This window comes from Canis aureus, chromosome 18 (assembly GCF_053574225.1).
Source record: "Canis aureus isolate CA01 chromosome 18, VMU_Caureus_v.1.0, whole genome shotgun sequence".
NCBI lineage: Eukaryota > Metazoa > Chordata > Mammalia > Carnivora > Canidae > Canis > Canis aureus.
This window is the reverse complement of record NC_135628.1, coordinates 37,604,359-37,621,307: the sequence shown is the minus strand read 5'-3', so window position 1 is coordinate 37,621,307 and position 16,949 is coordinate 37,604,359. Positions and strand designations below refer to the sequence as shown.

Here is a 16,949-nt window from a genome sequence, read left to right as displayed (position 1 = left end):
TGCTCTTACTCTCACACCCCATGTCCATTCCATTAGGACATCCTATTGGCTTTCTTGGTCTATCCACAGTCTAACCATTCTGTCTCTCCATTAGTATCACCATCTAATCCACAATCTTTTCATTCCCAGCTGGTCTTCCTGCTTCCTTCCCTGGGCACAGTATCCCCCACTGGCTATAGTCAACACAGCGACCAAAGAGATTCTTTTGACATCAGTAAGAATACATCTCCTCTACAACAATCTGTCCTTCGAAAATTTTCTAAAGCCCACATGCAACAACATGAATGAATCTCATACATATAATGTTAAGTGAAAGAAGCCAGAAACAAAAGAGTTCCTACTGTATTATGACTACATTTAAAATACAGGTAAAACCTCTCTATACTGTTAGAAATCAGGATGATGACTGAGGGGCAAAGAGTTGGCTTTGAAAGCAAGCACCCCCGGGGCCTCCAGGGAGCTGGCCACTTCTCTTTCTTGATCTGGGTGCTGGTTGCTCACAGGTGTTTGGTCGGTTAAAATTTAGCAGGCTCTACCCTTATGATGGACCCTTTTCTGTGTGTATTTTCCACTTCAATAACGAGTCTTACAAAATTGCTGTTTCTTACAGAAAATCATTCTCTTCTATACTTAGAAGGAATTTATCAGCACTTATGACTATTAGGACGTGAGCTCCAACCAGGCAAAAATCATGTCGGTTTTCATCCATTCAACAATTGGTTATGGAGTGCTGGGCAGTGGAGATACAGCAGTGAACATGGGAAGTGAAACTCCTTAAGCTTCCAAGGGGTGATACCAGAATAAATTATATACCATGTAACAAGGTGCCAAGGGCTATGGAGAGGGAGACGGAGTGCTGGAGAGGGGGAAGTGAGGGCCAGGATACAGTTTAAATAGTTGGTCAAGGGAGGCCTCCCTGAGGACATGAGAGAAGGAACCTGGTATTTCTGGGAGAAGAACCTCTAGGGCAGAGGGACTGGAGAGGAAAGGGCCAAGGCAGAAGCAGCCTGGGTGTTCAGGAGCAACAATGGGAGGTAGTGGGATGAGAAAGAAGGGAGCCAGGACAGACTAGCTGAGGATCCTGTCAGAGGGGTACATGGAGCCAGATCAGGAAGGGCCTCGGAGGCCTCCATACAGACACAGCAGTCTTATTCTGCATGAGACCCAGTTGAGGGGGTCGGGGAGTCACATTTTGCCTAACCTGGTTTGAGGTAGGTTTCAGCTGCTTGGAGCAGCAGGTCGTTGGTTTCTCTTCAATTTTTTATTCATTCTCCTGTTGATGGATACTCAGGTGGTTTCCGGTTTGGGGCTTGCATAGAGTGTTGTGAACACCCTGGTGCATATCTTTTGGTAAAGTACTATGTATAAGGTATACCAGTCTTGAAGAAATTGAACAAAATATATCAGTTCCTCTTTAAAAACCTTGTGTAACATAACATGCTAGTTCCAGTGAAAGTCAGGCAATCAACCAATACTTATGGTTCGCATACTAGGTAAACACTCAAATATGTATTAGGGTATATGAGGCAGAGGATACACGCGTACATACAAAATACGCAAGGTAAGGCATGCAAGGTGGAGAATACAAAGAAATGTCAAAAAGATTTGTTGCCCTCAAGTACCCTAGAGTCTAGTTGGGGATAAGACCTATGCATATGAAACAGCCACCAGCATGGACACAAACAGGAATTGCCAAATAATATCCTAGGCAGTGTGCCCCATATTCTCTCTGAAGTGAGAAAGGTCACTTTGGACTGTGTTGATATAAGATTTCACAGGGAAGCTGGGAATTCCCTAGAGCCTGAAAGCATACATCAGATCTGTGAGCCAGACTTTGTAGACATTATCAGGCTAAGGAAATAGCAAGAATGCCAATTTGTATTTGAGAGGGCCATGGGTGGCCAGTCTGAGTAAAAGTAGGGTTTAGGATTCATTTCAAAGTCCAGTAGAGACTGAGATGGATGTATTTCTCAAGTGAAATAAATAATAGCATTCTGATCTAGGACTCTTTCTGTATCCCACATTTCACAATCATTTTGCTATATTAATGCCACATTTACCATTCCTAAGCCTCCAAGTCCACAAGGTCTAAATGACTTAAATATATATGTATTTTTAGACTGGCAAAGAAACCTCATCCAGTGTGACTGGAGCAGGCCCCGAGGTGGAAAATAAGGCAGGCCAGACTTTGGAAAACAACTCGTTAATGGCCGAACTCCTGAACGACGTGCCCTTCACCTTGGCCCCACACGTGCTGGCTGTGCAGGGCACCATCAGTGACCTTCCAGACCACTTACTCTCCTATGATGTCAGCGAAAATTTATCACGGTTTTGGTACGATTTCACCCTTGAAAATTCAGTGCTCTGTGATTTGTAATCTGTCTCTTTGCACCTTAACAGCTTGAAACAAAAGTTTGCCTATTTTATTTAACCTGTTTGATGTTCTTTGCCATTTCACTGCTTAAAGGTCCTTAGAAAAGCAAGGATCATAAAGCAAACGACATTAATGTTCATTACTCTATTTCTTAGAATATATTTGTACAAAGGTTGGACTTAAGCTCTACTTCCTTTCCCCCAGATAATAAATATAAAAATTAGGCTATCAGGGTTTTATGAAAGGAGCAGATTCCTTCAGCTGGTCTCTCAAAATATAACACCTCGAGTTTATCTTAGGAGAACTGTGAGAAAGAGCTGTGGCACTTTTCTTAGTTACCACAACTCCAAAATCTGTGCTTAGAATGAGAATGCTATCTCTCTTCTCTGGTTTGGAGGAAGCTTGAATTAATGTTATTCCCTTTCTTCCACAATGTTTATGAGTGAATTCAGAAAAACAGTGTCATCTAGTAGCTCAATCTCTTCAATCCTGATTTAGACAGCGAGGTAGAAATTTACAGCTTTTCCTAAAACGCAGTGGTAGTTTGCTGAGCCATGAATGCCATACCTGCTCTGGAACACCTTTTCCTTTGAGTGATACATTTCAACTTCCTCCCACCCATGGCAGCCCTTTCCACCGTGGATGGTCCCTGGATGCCTGCCTTTGTTTTCTGCCTCACTGCTACTTCAGAGCCTGTGCCCTTACCAGCTTTCCAGAGAAGTCCCCCTGCTTCTGCCTTGGTTGGCATTTGCTCCCCTTACCACATATGTTCCCAGTTTATGAAGAGATTCACGTTTCCTTTCAACCTCTCTGCCTCCTAAAGAAAAACATCTCATGATGATACATATTATTGCTGATAACACTCTTATTTAGAAATTTGTTGGCCACCGTACAGATGGAAATGTTTTACTGCTAGAAAAGCTGAAATCGACTCATTTCCAATTAGAGTGCAGGCAAAACACCTAACTATGACTTTTAGTTCTTGGCTATCCATTATTTATTCTAACTAAAGCAGTAAAGAACTGCCATTGGTCAATAAACTGTAAAGAGAAGAAGCAAACTGTGATGGAATATTTTCCATGCCATGGAAAATTTAAATCACATTTGTTTTGATTAGGAGCAATACACTTTATTGATTCTGTGCCAAATTTTAAGTATATTTTTTACAAAGATGGAGTGCCATAACAAAACTAGACTCTGTGCATAAAGGTACCTGAACCATTTAAGTTTTACGTGTTGTGCATGTTTGTTTAATAAATGTAGCATTGTCTTGATAAAAATGCCATATTATTTAAAAGTTAAATGAACATTTCTATTGACAAAAATGTGCTTCATTTACAAATAATGTTACCAAATGAGGGGAGTGATTACATTAAATCTCTACACAGTTTTCATAAAACATCAGTCTAGGAAATGTGAACTAACATGAATGTGAACATTTTATAGTAGTTTTTGTGAAAGCATACTTTTGAATATCCACGTTAATGTACCTTGAAAGTAAATGTTAAGTACATCATCAATTTGTCTAATATATTTGTGAAATTTTCTCATTTATATTTATGTCTACCATGTTATAAATATGCTTGTATTTTCATTTGTCTAAAATAATTGTTATATTTAAATAAATGTGAATTAAAATAAATCAATATTTTGATTATTTTCAGACCCAGAAAAAATAGCTTTCTTTACATTCATATTTGAATGCAAGTTATTAATTCTTTGTGAAGCAAATATTTAAGTATATAGTTTGTGAAGTGCCACAAAAAATGAAATTTCCACTTATATGTAAATTTAAGGGAATAACTTTGAAAGTGGTAAGATCACTAGTCCTGGCTTCACAGGACTGGAAAGATTTGGAAGAAATCACATGAATATCTAACTCTAGATAGATCCCCATCATCACAAAATTTAGCAAGGCCTAGTATTCGCAACCTTTTTTTAACAAAAACATTTTAGTTTTCTTAACCTTGTGTATGAATCAGTGTTACTATTTTAAAATTGGAAGAAACATTAGAAATCATCCAGCCAACTTCATTTACCCAAGAGAAACTTGAAGCCTAGAGAGGTTAAGTGACCTAACTCACCTGGTTAGTGATAAACATTTAATTCAATAGTGTTCATAATTTTAAATTACAACAAAGCTGTATGTTCTGGTGGAAAGAGTTTGGAGAGCCACCTCCCCCCCCCCCAAAAAAGGGAAAGAGTTTGGACCTCTGAGGCAAGCCAGACAGTCTGTAATGGCTCCCTCACTTACAAGCTGTGGGACTTTGGTCAGTTCCCTAACCTCTGGTTATCTTAGTTCCCACACTTGTTAAATAGTAATTGTATGCACCTTGCAGCGTTAAGTTTTAGACAGTTTTGTCAGATGTGTGACAGCATAAAGCTTGACACACCATAGGTGTTCTAAGAAAGGAAGCCGCTATAATTCTCATTACTTACCACACGTGCACATTAGTCTAACAAAATGCAAAATACATATTAACTGAACTGCTTAAAGAGTCATATAAAAAACAGCAACTTAACATTTATTATTGGTCTCTCCTGCCCCATTATTTTTTTTTCCATAGTAAATACCTAACTATAGGAAAAATTTCTAAAATATGTCGGTTGACTCTCTGCAATTCCTTAGTTAAGAATTCCCTACGGGACACTTTCTTTTCTCTTATTATCAAGAATCATGGCCATTTTCCTTAATACAAATTATCATTAGAAAAAGTAAAGTAGAGAATGTACAAATGCTTTTACTGAATCTTATTTTTAGCCCTAAAATATATTCAGGAAGTTGCATGTATTTTTCTCTGGCTTTCTTTAATGGCATTTGCATCTTTTCCTAAAAGCAGAATTAGAGAGGTAATTCTGACCAACTTATTATGGCTAAATTTTGATTGAACTTTTAAAATAGTACCACTAGGTATTAACAAAAGCACATTTCTTGTTAAAGTTCTGGAAATCCATAATAATTTGTTTTTTTAAGTAAACATTCACTGAACCAACACTTTTTTCCCCTTTTCAAAGGAAAATGACAAATTAGGAATAGTATGAAAAAAAAATCTTTTCTAATAGTCCCAGAATCCTAACGTCTTATAATTCTAAAGGACAGATCAGAGTAGCAAAGAAATAATCTCATCCATGTTCTAAAACAGTGGTACATCAGATCTTACTCCTTTAACTGCTATCATGATAACTGAGGGCAATGTTCATTTATTAATCATTTGTTATCAAGCAAAGAATGCTACTTTCAGAGATAATACATTGTCTTACTATGTCAGTAGTAACATTCACATGAATAAGTATATTTGGTAGGTGGCTGAAGGTGGCTTTTTTTTTTTTAAGCTATTTTATTTATTTATTCATGAGAGAAAGAGTCAGAGACATAGGCAGAGGGTAGAAGCAGGCTCCCTGCACAGAGCCTGATGTGGGGACTCAATCCCGGACCCTGGGATCAGGCCCTGAGCCAAAGGCAGACGCTCAACTGCTGAGCCACCCAGGTGTCCCAGGATGTTGTCTTTTAAAGCCATTGAGAAGAGTTTGTGGAGATTATCTTTTGAGCACTTGTGTCATCCTACTAAGGGCATGACTCAAATAGTATTGAAAAATCTGAAACTTTCAAAATAGGTCTGATTCCACTGATAGTACATTGTTCTGAAAGATGAAGTATTCTTATGTGTCAGGAAAACAATGCTTTATGCCGTATGGTTTGGTGCATCCATGTGGGTGAAAAAGACTCATTGATTGATGTGAAACTCTCTTACAGTCAATATAGCAGTATTTAGACATCATTAAATAAACTTTTTATGTTAGGGTAGCTTTAGATTTATAGAAAAGTTACAAAAATAGTGCAGGGTTCCTATATACCTCCTACTTAGTGTTCCTTTTGTTAACATCTCAAACTACTACAGAGCATTTGCTACAACTAATGAACCAATGTTAGTTCATTACTATTAACTAAAGTCCATACTCTATTCTGATTTCACAGTTTTCCCATAATGTTCTTTCTTCCCTTCTAGCATCCCAGCTTGTAGAACACATTACATTTAGTCATCATGTCTTCTTAGGCTACTTTTGGCTGTAACAGTTTCTCAGACTTTTCTTGTTTTTTTGACCATGACATTTTTCTGGAGTGTACCAGTCAGGTATTTTGTAGAATATCCTTCAACTGGGGTTTATCTAATGTGTTCACATAGTTCGATTACAGGTTTTTAGAGGTAGATTACAAAGATGACATGCCCTTCAATGGTGGTATATCATATCAAGGGTACATGCTATCAACATGATATTCCTACTGATATTATTAACCTTTATCACCTGGCCAAGGTAGTGTTTTTGCCAGACTTCTCCACTGTTAAGTAAACCCCTTCTCCACTTTTATATTCTAGTTTTTGGAAGTAAGTGATAAATCATAGCGCATATTCAAGCAGTAGGAAATTAAGTTCCACTTCTGTAAGAGGCAAGTAGCCACATAAATTATTTGGAATTCTTTCATATAAGAGATATGCCTCTTCTCTCCAATTTATTTATTTATCATTTTCTTATTTATATTGGGACTCATAAATATTCCCTCTTTTTTTTTCCACACCTAAATCAGTGGTAGCCAAGAGATATATTTACACCTTTATAAAAATTACTAAAAGAAAATTTGGCACATTTTCCATGGTGCACATGAATACCATTTGTTGTTGGATATGAAAATATATTCTATGATTTTCTCAGAATTCATCTCCCTTCAGATATATTTCTCCTTAACTTGTCATAACTATAACTGTATGCACAGTAGACTTTCCCTGAGAGCTACGAGTATTGCATTGTAAGTGGAGCCCTCTTCAATACTTGGCCTTTTCCTACCTCTCATTCCCATAATGATTGCATCTTACACATAAATGTCATTCTTCAGCAAGTGATGTAGAGGCAAAATTAGAGTGTAATCATTTTCCTCTCTAAAGAACCAAGATAACTCATGATGCACAGAGCTCTTCTCTACAATAGATGACTTTTTTTAGTAATCGCAAAAACAAAGTTACAGCTCCGTAAGTTTCTAAAGAAAGAAATGTTTCATTTTCAACCTTTAAGAAGTAGTTTTAAGAAAGAGTATAAGGAAAACTCAGTCTTCTTTTGGAGGGGGAGGTGCCCAAGAAACTCTTATTTTTACTTCTGATTAACCAGAACTGTGTGCTAAAACTTAAAGCGGATCTCCTCCAATTTCACTTGGGGAAAAAAAATCAGTCAAAGCAAAAAGCATCTTATTTTGTCCTTGGAAGAAACCTGAATATAGTTCTTTGTCAAGAATTTGCCCAGTCCCAATTTTAACCCCTACCAAGGAAATAAATCCTTACAATCAAAGGTAAGGCAAAGGATAATTGCATCCAGAACAACCCATCAGTAGGCTAACCCTGAACCAGCCCCACAGACAGCTTTTTAGTTCCTACCCAGGCCAGAGAGAGAGAGTCAGACAATAGACTGTTTCAGAGGTCAGTTGAGGAGACAGCCTCCCACTTAGGACTGCTGCCAGGGACGTACAATCCAGTGTCTGACATCTGGGTTCTGCAGCTGCCAAGTCTGCCCCTTGTGTGGCCACAGGTGTTGGCTATAACTCTGAGACACATGGGGAAGAAGGAACAGGGTAATGTCAGTTTCGCTGTATGTATGTGTGTTTATGTGTAGTTTTTTAATTTTGTTTTTCAAATGGTACATAATTTGTTTCAAAATTAATGTATTTCTACATAATGGCAAGGAACATTTGGAAGGCTAATGAAGAAGCAGCTTTTGTTCAAGAATAGGACCAAAACAAAGCCAAATTCTTATACCTGTCGGGTACACCATACACTCAAAGCTGCGTGTGCCATGTTTAGCTCAGTCATTTGAATAGGCCTTCTCAGGACCGAAAAGAAATAGAACGGATGCCAAGAAGCCAACAGGCAGTTGGTCTAAGATAAAACCTCAATACTTACCCTCTCCCAATAGCAATCCCCCGACCCATCCTTCTTTTGAATGTTCACACGAATTTGTGTTTATCAGTGTTTTGGAGCCTGGGACAGACTGCATCTAGTTTTCTATTTCACGCTATAGCAGTTGTAACCATCAGTTAACACCACTTAAAGACATAACACCAAGCTCTCCTCCTTTCAGAAGACTTTGCTCCTATTTGAGGGGCAAATCTAGAAGTTCCTACCTCAGGTAAGTATTTGAGGTTTCTAACCCTAAAGATATGGACAGTAAAAGAAATGAAGATGATTAAGAGAAAGGAATGACACTGGTAAGAACTATAAAAAAAACGAGGGTCAAAGGCATTAAAAATATAGATAGGTCTATACCTCCATAATTAAATATACACTCCTCCCTTGTTTTGCGTACTTCATAGTTTGAAATTGAATTTAATGGAGAAAGAAGGAATCTTCAGATTTCATCTTCTCACCAAATGTCATCTAAGAAGAAATGCTTGAATCCTTAAGCCAGTGTCTCTCTATTAAAATCAATATACCCCACAATTTTTGTTCACTGTAGCTCTTATATATTTTACCAGTAAGGAACATTTTTGAGAAGTTCTACTTTATATTTTCTATTACAAAGACAGTAGGTAAATTGAATATATTTTCTCAAAGTATGGCCACAATCCCATTTCCCTTAAGAATCAATGCTTTGTTTTTGACGTTCTGTTGGACTTATGCTTGGCACATAAATCCTCGATCAGGCTTTGTTGAAAGAATGAGTGAACCAATGAAATAAATCATTAAATTATCTAGAAATGAGCCTTTCCAAAAGCAAAGGAATAGAATTTCAAGACGTTTATAGTTTTCCAGTCCTCAGTAAGTTCCCCCAATTTATCATGCTGTGTTTATGCAGCTGAAAATAATGCTTAGTTTACCAAGCCTCTACAAATTGTGCCTTTTGTCTGTTTTGGGTATTCTCCATGTTTTTCAGGTTGTGTTTTCCTTTGCCCATAATGACCATGTATATTCTCATGATGAGTAAGAACTGATTTTAGACAATACAGTATATTTTGGTGCTGTGGATTAACTCATTTGAGGTTTTATCTAGCTGCCAAGTTTCCCTTGTGTGTTCTTGGTTATTTTTGCATAATTTCTGCCCCAGAACTTATTAATCCTATATGACTGACCCCTGAAAAATGTCTTCACCTTTCATATGCTTTCCCTGAGTACATGTGAGTATTTCGAATGCACTTGGTTTAGATAAAGACATTTTTCAAGGATCCTTAGTACACATTTCCTTTAGAACTGTTCTGTATCTCTGTCTTACATTTCCTACCCAACCAATTCTCTTTCCTCATCATAGGAACATGTTTAGATCCTTTCCCTCTAACTCCAGCTGTGAACTCTTTTTTCATCTATTTGGAGTCAAGTTTCGTGAGCGGCCTATACTTGTATCTCCACTTCCTCAGTTTCTGTTTTCTCATTATCCCTCTGTAACCTGGCTTCCCATCCCTGGTTAGAATCTCCACTGAACTGCTTCATATGGAGCCACCTCCAACCCGCCAAGTGCCTTATGCCTGGGTCTTTCAGGCAGTCCTCACGATCCGTTCATTCTACTGTCCTGAAAGTGTCTTCACCCTTGCTTGCTGTGACACTTGCCTTTCTAGATTCCCCTCCATTTCTGTGACCATTCTACCTTATACCACTGGGGACTTCTTTTCCTCATTCCACCCTAAAATACTGGCCCTCTTCTGCTCCCTGTCTTCTCCCCACACCATTATATTCATTATATTCGTGCCTGTCTGCTATTGTTGACACTCAAACTGATCTCTAGCACTGAACTCTTAAGTTCTGCATCTATATATACAGTGTGTTAATCAGACATCTCCCTTGACGCTTCCTCTCAGCTTCTCTAGCAAGACCACGATAGCTGCTGTTGTTTGCATCTGCTGCTCTACATTCTTTCACATCCCTCATCTTCTGCTTCCATTCACCGTAGGGAATTCCTTCTTCACTCCATATGATCTTGATGGGAAATAGCATACTTGTTACACTCCTGGACCCCAAGGGGCAGACACATATCCTGACCTGGTTCAGTCAGCATCCCTCTTACCGACTGATACTAATGTAAGCAGAGCACAGCACCTCTTCTTGCTGGAGTCCTGACAGCCATCCTTCCCTTTGTGTTTCCAAGTCCTGACCTATCATCTGAAGCCCTGGGTAACCAAGCAGGAACTATAGGAGTCTATTCATTTTTCCTTCTTACTCAGTAGCTCCATATTCAATTGGTGATAAATCTTTGTGAATTATATGTCATAAAGACTTGTTTCTCCAATGTGTCTCTCTTCTCCATACCTACTGCTCCTACTTCAGTCTCTGTCTTCATCATTTCTCCCAACTGATCTCCCTGCATCCCCTACACGATAGCCAGAAAGAACTTGTTAAAAAATAGATTGAAAACCCTCAGTACCTCTCTGATATCCTCTTGAGAATTGAAGCACCTTAAGGCAAAAAGGGGCCCTCAATGGTCTCTCTAGCCTCATCTCAGATCATGTCCTGTGTGCTCTTCCCTAGTGACCAGAACATGCCATACCTCCTTTACTGTCCTTATATTCTGTTCTCTGGGCTTGGAATGCCCTGACCGTCCCTTCTATTTTTGTTGTTGTTGTTGTTGTTGTTTTATCTTTGTTTTCCCAGTCATAAAATATTTATTAAGGCATACTTAAGGGAATATAGCAAATACAAAATGTAGGATAAATCTGATATGAAATAATTTCAATCCTCTCAAAAGTCAACACAGCCCTCAATGCTCTGCAGATGTAAAACCACCAGTGAGACTCACTGAAAGCAGTTTGACTTCTCCAGAAGAGGCTTTTCATGAACATTCACAACTCGAGCATCTGAAAACCTCTTTTAAGTGCAAAACCACACTACACTTACACAGCAGTCATGCATTCATATTGTTCTCATTAGTCATTACTAGTCAACTTGCCTAAAACACTGGGAAAAAAAGCACAATGGAGGCTCACAAAAATATGCTTATAAATGAACCTGTCCTTGCAAAACACACACTGTAACGGAAGAAGAGACATTAAAAAAAGTAGTTTGCATGCTGCAGGAGTTGTGTTCATTTAAACAATCTCCAGTGAATCAATCTGTGATTAAATTATTTTACAGGGTTTCATTCAAGTATCACCTCCTCTGGGAAACCTTTCCTATTCCTCCTAAGCTGGATTGGATGTCCTTCCACATTCCTTTTCCATCTTGTGGTCTCCTCTTTCAAGGTTCTAGACCCACAGTAGACATTGTTTGTCTACTACATAACTCTGTGAATGGATCCTAACCTGTATTTCCATGCTTAACATGATGCCTGACACATAGCATGTGCTTAGTATAAGTTGGTTGAACGGGCAAATCATTGAATCACCACTGATTTGAGGAAACATATAAGGTTCTTATCCCATCTACATTAGATTTTGCCCTTGAGTCTGTGTTGGAAGCCTTTAGGCAACCTTTTAGACATTCATATGCCATTTCCTTAATGTTCTCAAATTTGTATCCTAAATAATAGCTTCTTAAATTTTTTGAAAGTAGTTGTGTACCTTTTGTTTGGTTAACTGTATCAATAACAATACAATAAAACTATTTTGTATTTATCATAATCTTTTACACAGTGTTGGTTAACCCTTTAAATTTGGGGGGTATAAGTGACTATGACTGTTGTAACTTGGGTTTTATTTTTTGGCTTTCTTTACACATAGAGGGAACTTTCTTCTGCCTTCTATTAAATCAACATTGATTAACGCTAATTAAATTATATGGCTCTTTTTCAATCATGGATTTGTGTAGAATTAAACATATAACATAAAAATTGAATGCCTGATGTTTTAATGGGCTGTGGCATTTTGTTTTCATGTAACCTAACCTTACTGAAGGATTCGGAAATATTAATCCTTTTGACAGTGGTCCACATTCTTGAAGAACAGCTCATTTTACTTTTGAGAAAAAACAATTATCTGAGGAAAGAAGACTATCATGTTGATTTTTCATGCAACCAAAGTAGGTTCTAAAATATTCTTTAACCTATCCATTTATTTGGTAGCCAGTTTACTGCATGAATTCAACTTTTTAATTTCTGCAATGAATTAGAATGATTTTGTACATTAGTCAATTGAATTTCCAACCAGTATGGTCACGTTAGTAATTGCAACCTCTAAACTTCCCCATAGATACAAAGAGGCAGTTTTATATCATTTTCAAAAAACAGGGAATGCATTAGTAGCCAGCCTCTTAAAATTTTCATTTAGTCTATAAAAAGAAAAATAAATCCCTGTTATGTTGGCTAACAAAATTCTGCGTTTCTGTTGTCTAAATCACAACTTACAAATATTTTATAACATTAAGAAGTAACAAAATATTTCAGTAGATAGCTTCTTAGCAAAAACAGTCTCTAGAACTAAACTCAAATGAAAGTTCTTAACCTTTATTACCTTCTCATTCTTGATTAAAACATCTTGTTAAATGAGTATCAGGGGTCATTTCTTTCCCCGCTCCAACTGAAAAAACCTATTTGCTGAAACTATCTCTACTCATTTTAGGTTTACCACCCTATGATTTTAAGTGACTCTAAAGTTTCTACACTTGGCAATGTACACTTATCAGAAAGGGACTGTAGGAATAAAGCTCTCAGTAAGCAAAGCAGTTGTCTCTTGGGTGTGGGTTATTTCCATTCGGGCTTTTCTAGTGTTCATGGAGATACACTTGAGGCATTATTTCTTCTTTCATGTTGATTGTGATAAGAGCCTCATTTCCCAGTGCAATCTATCACTACCCTGCAGGTCAGAGACCACTGGGCTTGCTGCTTTTGTTGTGCCAGGGACAGCAGATGCGATATCCTTCGGCCTGGGTGTGCTTTGTTACGCTTGTTAAGTACAAAATGCCAGAAATGTACCCAGTGCTTGACAAAACATAAAACACAGAAGACAAGGGCTCTATCCTTACCACCTTTCATTCCAGAATATAAAATAGCAGGTAGCAGTAACAGAATCAAGTTGGCTACCAAAGACAGACTTGATTATCATGAATTGCCAGGTAAGTGAGCCAATTTAAATGAAAATTATGTAAAGAGGTGAATGGGAGGGCATGTGGTAGTTCTTCAGAGGAAGAGAACTAGTTTACTATTTTGAAAAACTAATACGTATTTACCTTGCTATAGTCTGTGCTATGAAATACATGATATTAAGAGACTGGGTGAGGTGAGAGGTGGAACAGAAAGAGAATCTAGAGCACCTAGAAATGAAGCCATATTCTCCTGTGACTAGCCTGGAAATAATGAGCTACTTAGTACTTGTGTCATTCCTGGCACCACTCTCACTATTAAACCTCATTTCCCATGAGTATCTAGTAGGCCAACTTCTACTGCCTACTCAGCCCCCTGCCTCCTTTCTAGTGCCATGGCACTCCTCTACTCATGCTATTTCTCTTTCTCTCACTCTTCTGTTCTGCCTATACACATTCTCTCTACTGCTCAGTGGAGCTCAATGTGTAGCTCCTTCATGAACGTTCCCCAAATGAGATCATGTACCATCTCAGAACCCCAAATGCATTTTTATTTTCTTGTGGGTTCTTACCCTTGTTTTCTGAGGAGACTATGGGTAGATAAGTGAATCTTAATATTCTAAAATCATTAGATATATCAGGGCAAACTGATAATTATATTTATTATAAAATCCATTTTACATAGCAAGTTCTCCATAAATACCTGACTTCCAAACATTGTTCCAGTTATTGATCTTAAGTGATTGACCATCCACACCTGTCTCAAGATCTTCAACACCAAAGTAAGAGGGCAGCCCATGTGGCTCAGCGGTTTAGCGCCGCCTTCAGCCCAGGGCCTGATCCTGGAGAACCGGGATCGAGTCCCACGTCAGGCTCTCTGCATGGAGCCTGCTTCTCCCTCTGCCTGTGTCTCTGCCTCTCTCTGTGTGTCTCTCATGAATAAATAAATAAAATCTTTAAAAAAAAAAACACCAAAGTAAGATATGCTGTCACCACTGTCATCAGAGATTTATTACCCTTTCTTCCTCCTTCACTTCTTTTCTACTTGCTGTTTTCGTGTGTTTTTCAGTATACAAACCCTCCCCTTACCAGATCTTCTCTCCCAAAAAGCTGACTTGCTATCCTCCTCTGCTGGGACATACCTTTAACCTCTATATTTGACCTTGCCCTATTACTTGGAGGGAAGAGTTTGTTTTTCCCACTTTTCTAAAAATGGGACTCTTCTTGTTACCAGCCATGACAGTTACTAGATGGAGCTGTTGTTTTGCACCTCTGTGAATGAAACCTTTAGTGCAAAGGATGAAAGTCAACAATATTCATGAATTGGTTTAATGGGCAGCCCGGGTGGCTCAGCAGTTTAGCACCGCCTTCAGCCAAGCACATGATCCTGGGGTCCTGGGGTTGAGTGCCACATTAGGTTCCCTGTGAAGAGCCTGCTTCTCCCTCTACCTGTGTCTCTGCCTCTGTGTGTGTGTGTGTGTGTCTCTCGTGAATAAATAAATAAAATCTTAAAAAATAATAAAAAGTACTTAGGAGGATGGGGGACTTCATAAGACATGTGTCTGATTCATTGATAAGTTAGACAACACATCCCAGTCCTAGAGAAATTTTTGAAGCTCATGATTGATTTCAGAACTGTTTCACCATCATCAGAAATGTTTATTAAGCGCCTCCTTTTCTTCTTCATTATTTGCAACAATTTAATCATATATCACTTTAGCTTAGAATTGAAGAATAGTATTTCTCCCACTTGAGGTGCTTAATACATTCTGAACAGATGGATAGAGGGATAGAAGGATGAATGGTTAAGTGAAAATGTCCATCATACCTGCTGATAGTCAGTGACTGACCAATGAGAGTACTGTTTGCTTTGAATTGTACAGTAGATCCTGATCATAGTTTTAACAACCAGTCCACCCACATACTACTGCATTCCTCCTTGGAACAAAAGACCATTGACAGGGTGAATGTGATGAGATGCTATTCAATGTGAGCAGTAATAATTTTAACTTACATTTCCTGAATTCTTCTTAAATACTAAGCACTCTTCTGAGTACCTTACTTTTTAATTTTATTTTACCTTTTAAAACTCTACTATTGCCAAAAGGTAGAAACAACTCAAATGTCCAGCAATAGAGGAATGGATAAACAAAATATAGATGCAATGGAATATCATTCAACCATAAAAAGGAATCAAGTTCTGATACATTTTGCAATGAAGATGAACCTTGAAAACATACTAAGTGAAATAAGCCAGACACAAAGGACAAATATTGTATTATTCCATTTGTATGAAATATGTATAACAGGCAAATTCAGAGAGATAGCAAGTAGATTAGAAATGAGCAGGAACTTTGGGGGTGGAGGAGAAGAGATGGCAGTTATTGTTTAATGAATACAATATTTCTATTTGAGGTGATAAAAATTTTTGGAAATAATGGTAATGGTCACATGGTTAATTGGTACCACTGAATGGTTTAACCATCCTTAAAAATGGTTAGTGGCAAATTTTATTTATGCATTTTTCCATACTAAGAAATTGTGGAAAAACCCTATTATTAATCTAATTTGAAATGTAACTACATCAGGAATATTTAAACAAATAGAAGTTATATATTCTAACATAACAAGAAGGATAGGAGGGTTATATGGCATTGATTCAATAGCCACTATCCAGGCTATTCTTTCAGCTTTCCCTAATGATAGCAACATGGCTGCAGAACTCTACATACTGCTTTTATGTTCAAGATAGATGAAGAAGGGGATGACAACAGTCTAATCTTTTTCTTGTATCAGTAAAAAACAAAAGCTTTTCTCATGCCCCCAGTAAATTTCCACCTATATCTTACTGGGCAGAACTGTGCCTCAGGCTATCTCTAGCAACAAAGCACAGGAAACTGTCAAAAGAGGCTTTCCAGATTCTACCAGGGAGGCAGCAAGGAGATGGGTTGGAAATATCTGTTAAGGAATGAATGTTATATGGCACAATGACAAAAATGAGGAGCAGAAAGTTTAAATCAGAGTTTCTCAACCTGGCAGTTGACATTTTAGACTGGATAATTCTTTGTTGTAAGGGGCTGTCCCATGTCTTGTAGGATATTTAGCAGCATCACTGGTTTCTACGCACTGGTTTCTAGATGCCAGTAGTTCCCTCCCCCCAGACCCAGTTGTGATGATCAGAAATGTCTCTAGACATCGCCAAATATCTTGGGGGAGAGAGAGCCCAAAATTGCCACCAATTGAGAACTTCTGGGTTAGGTGATTGGCCAAAGTCTCACTGCTGAAAGATGGTGGAGCTGAGGTTTGAACCCAGGACACCTGAATTTAGAGCCTTTCCTCTTGGCCATTCTTCTGACCAGCCTATGCAGTAGAGCAAATGGCCTTGGATCAAATGAATTAACTTGCCAAAGACCGAGTTAATGAGACACCCGTGAATTGCTATGCTGACTATCGACATGCTTTTTCTGAACACTTGTCATTTGGCCACAACCCTAAAGTTACAGTTACAATTTAGAAGTAATAGCAGGTATATGATGGAGAAGCAGGGATCAAGTAGCTATCCAAAACATTCTAAACAGTGCACTTTGGTTCTT

The 16,949-nt window shown here is 38.1% G+C and overlaps 1 protein-coding gene and 1 long non-coding RNA gene across 8 annotated transcripts in view; one reads left to right on the top strand and one right to left on the bottom strand.

The window, feature by feature from the left end:
• UMAD1 (UBAP1-MVB12-associated (UMA) domain containing 1) overlaps positions 1-4,016 on the top strand; it is a 229,987-nt gene extending 225,971 nt beyond the window's left edge. For 6 of the 7 annotated variants that reach the window (XM_077856783.1, XM_077856786.1, XM_077856787.1 and 3 more), the window contains 2 exons: positions 2,120-2,334; positions 3,002-4,016. In XM_077856783.1, coding sequence (XP_077712909.1) covers positions 2,120-2,334; positions 3,002-3,212 — 426 coding nt within the window. In that variant the 3' untranslated portion in view covers positions 3,213-4,016. Of the gene's footprint in view, positions 1-2,119; positions 2,644-3,001 lie in introns of those variants that run through there. The other variant, XM_077856785.1, reaches the window with a different exon arrangement.
• LOC144288853 (uncharacterized) overlaps positions 1-16,949 on the bottom strand; it is a 104,281-nt gene that overhangs the window by 6,750 nt on the left and 80,582 nt on the right. The gene's annotated exons all lie outside the window — the stretch shown is intronic.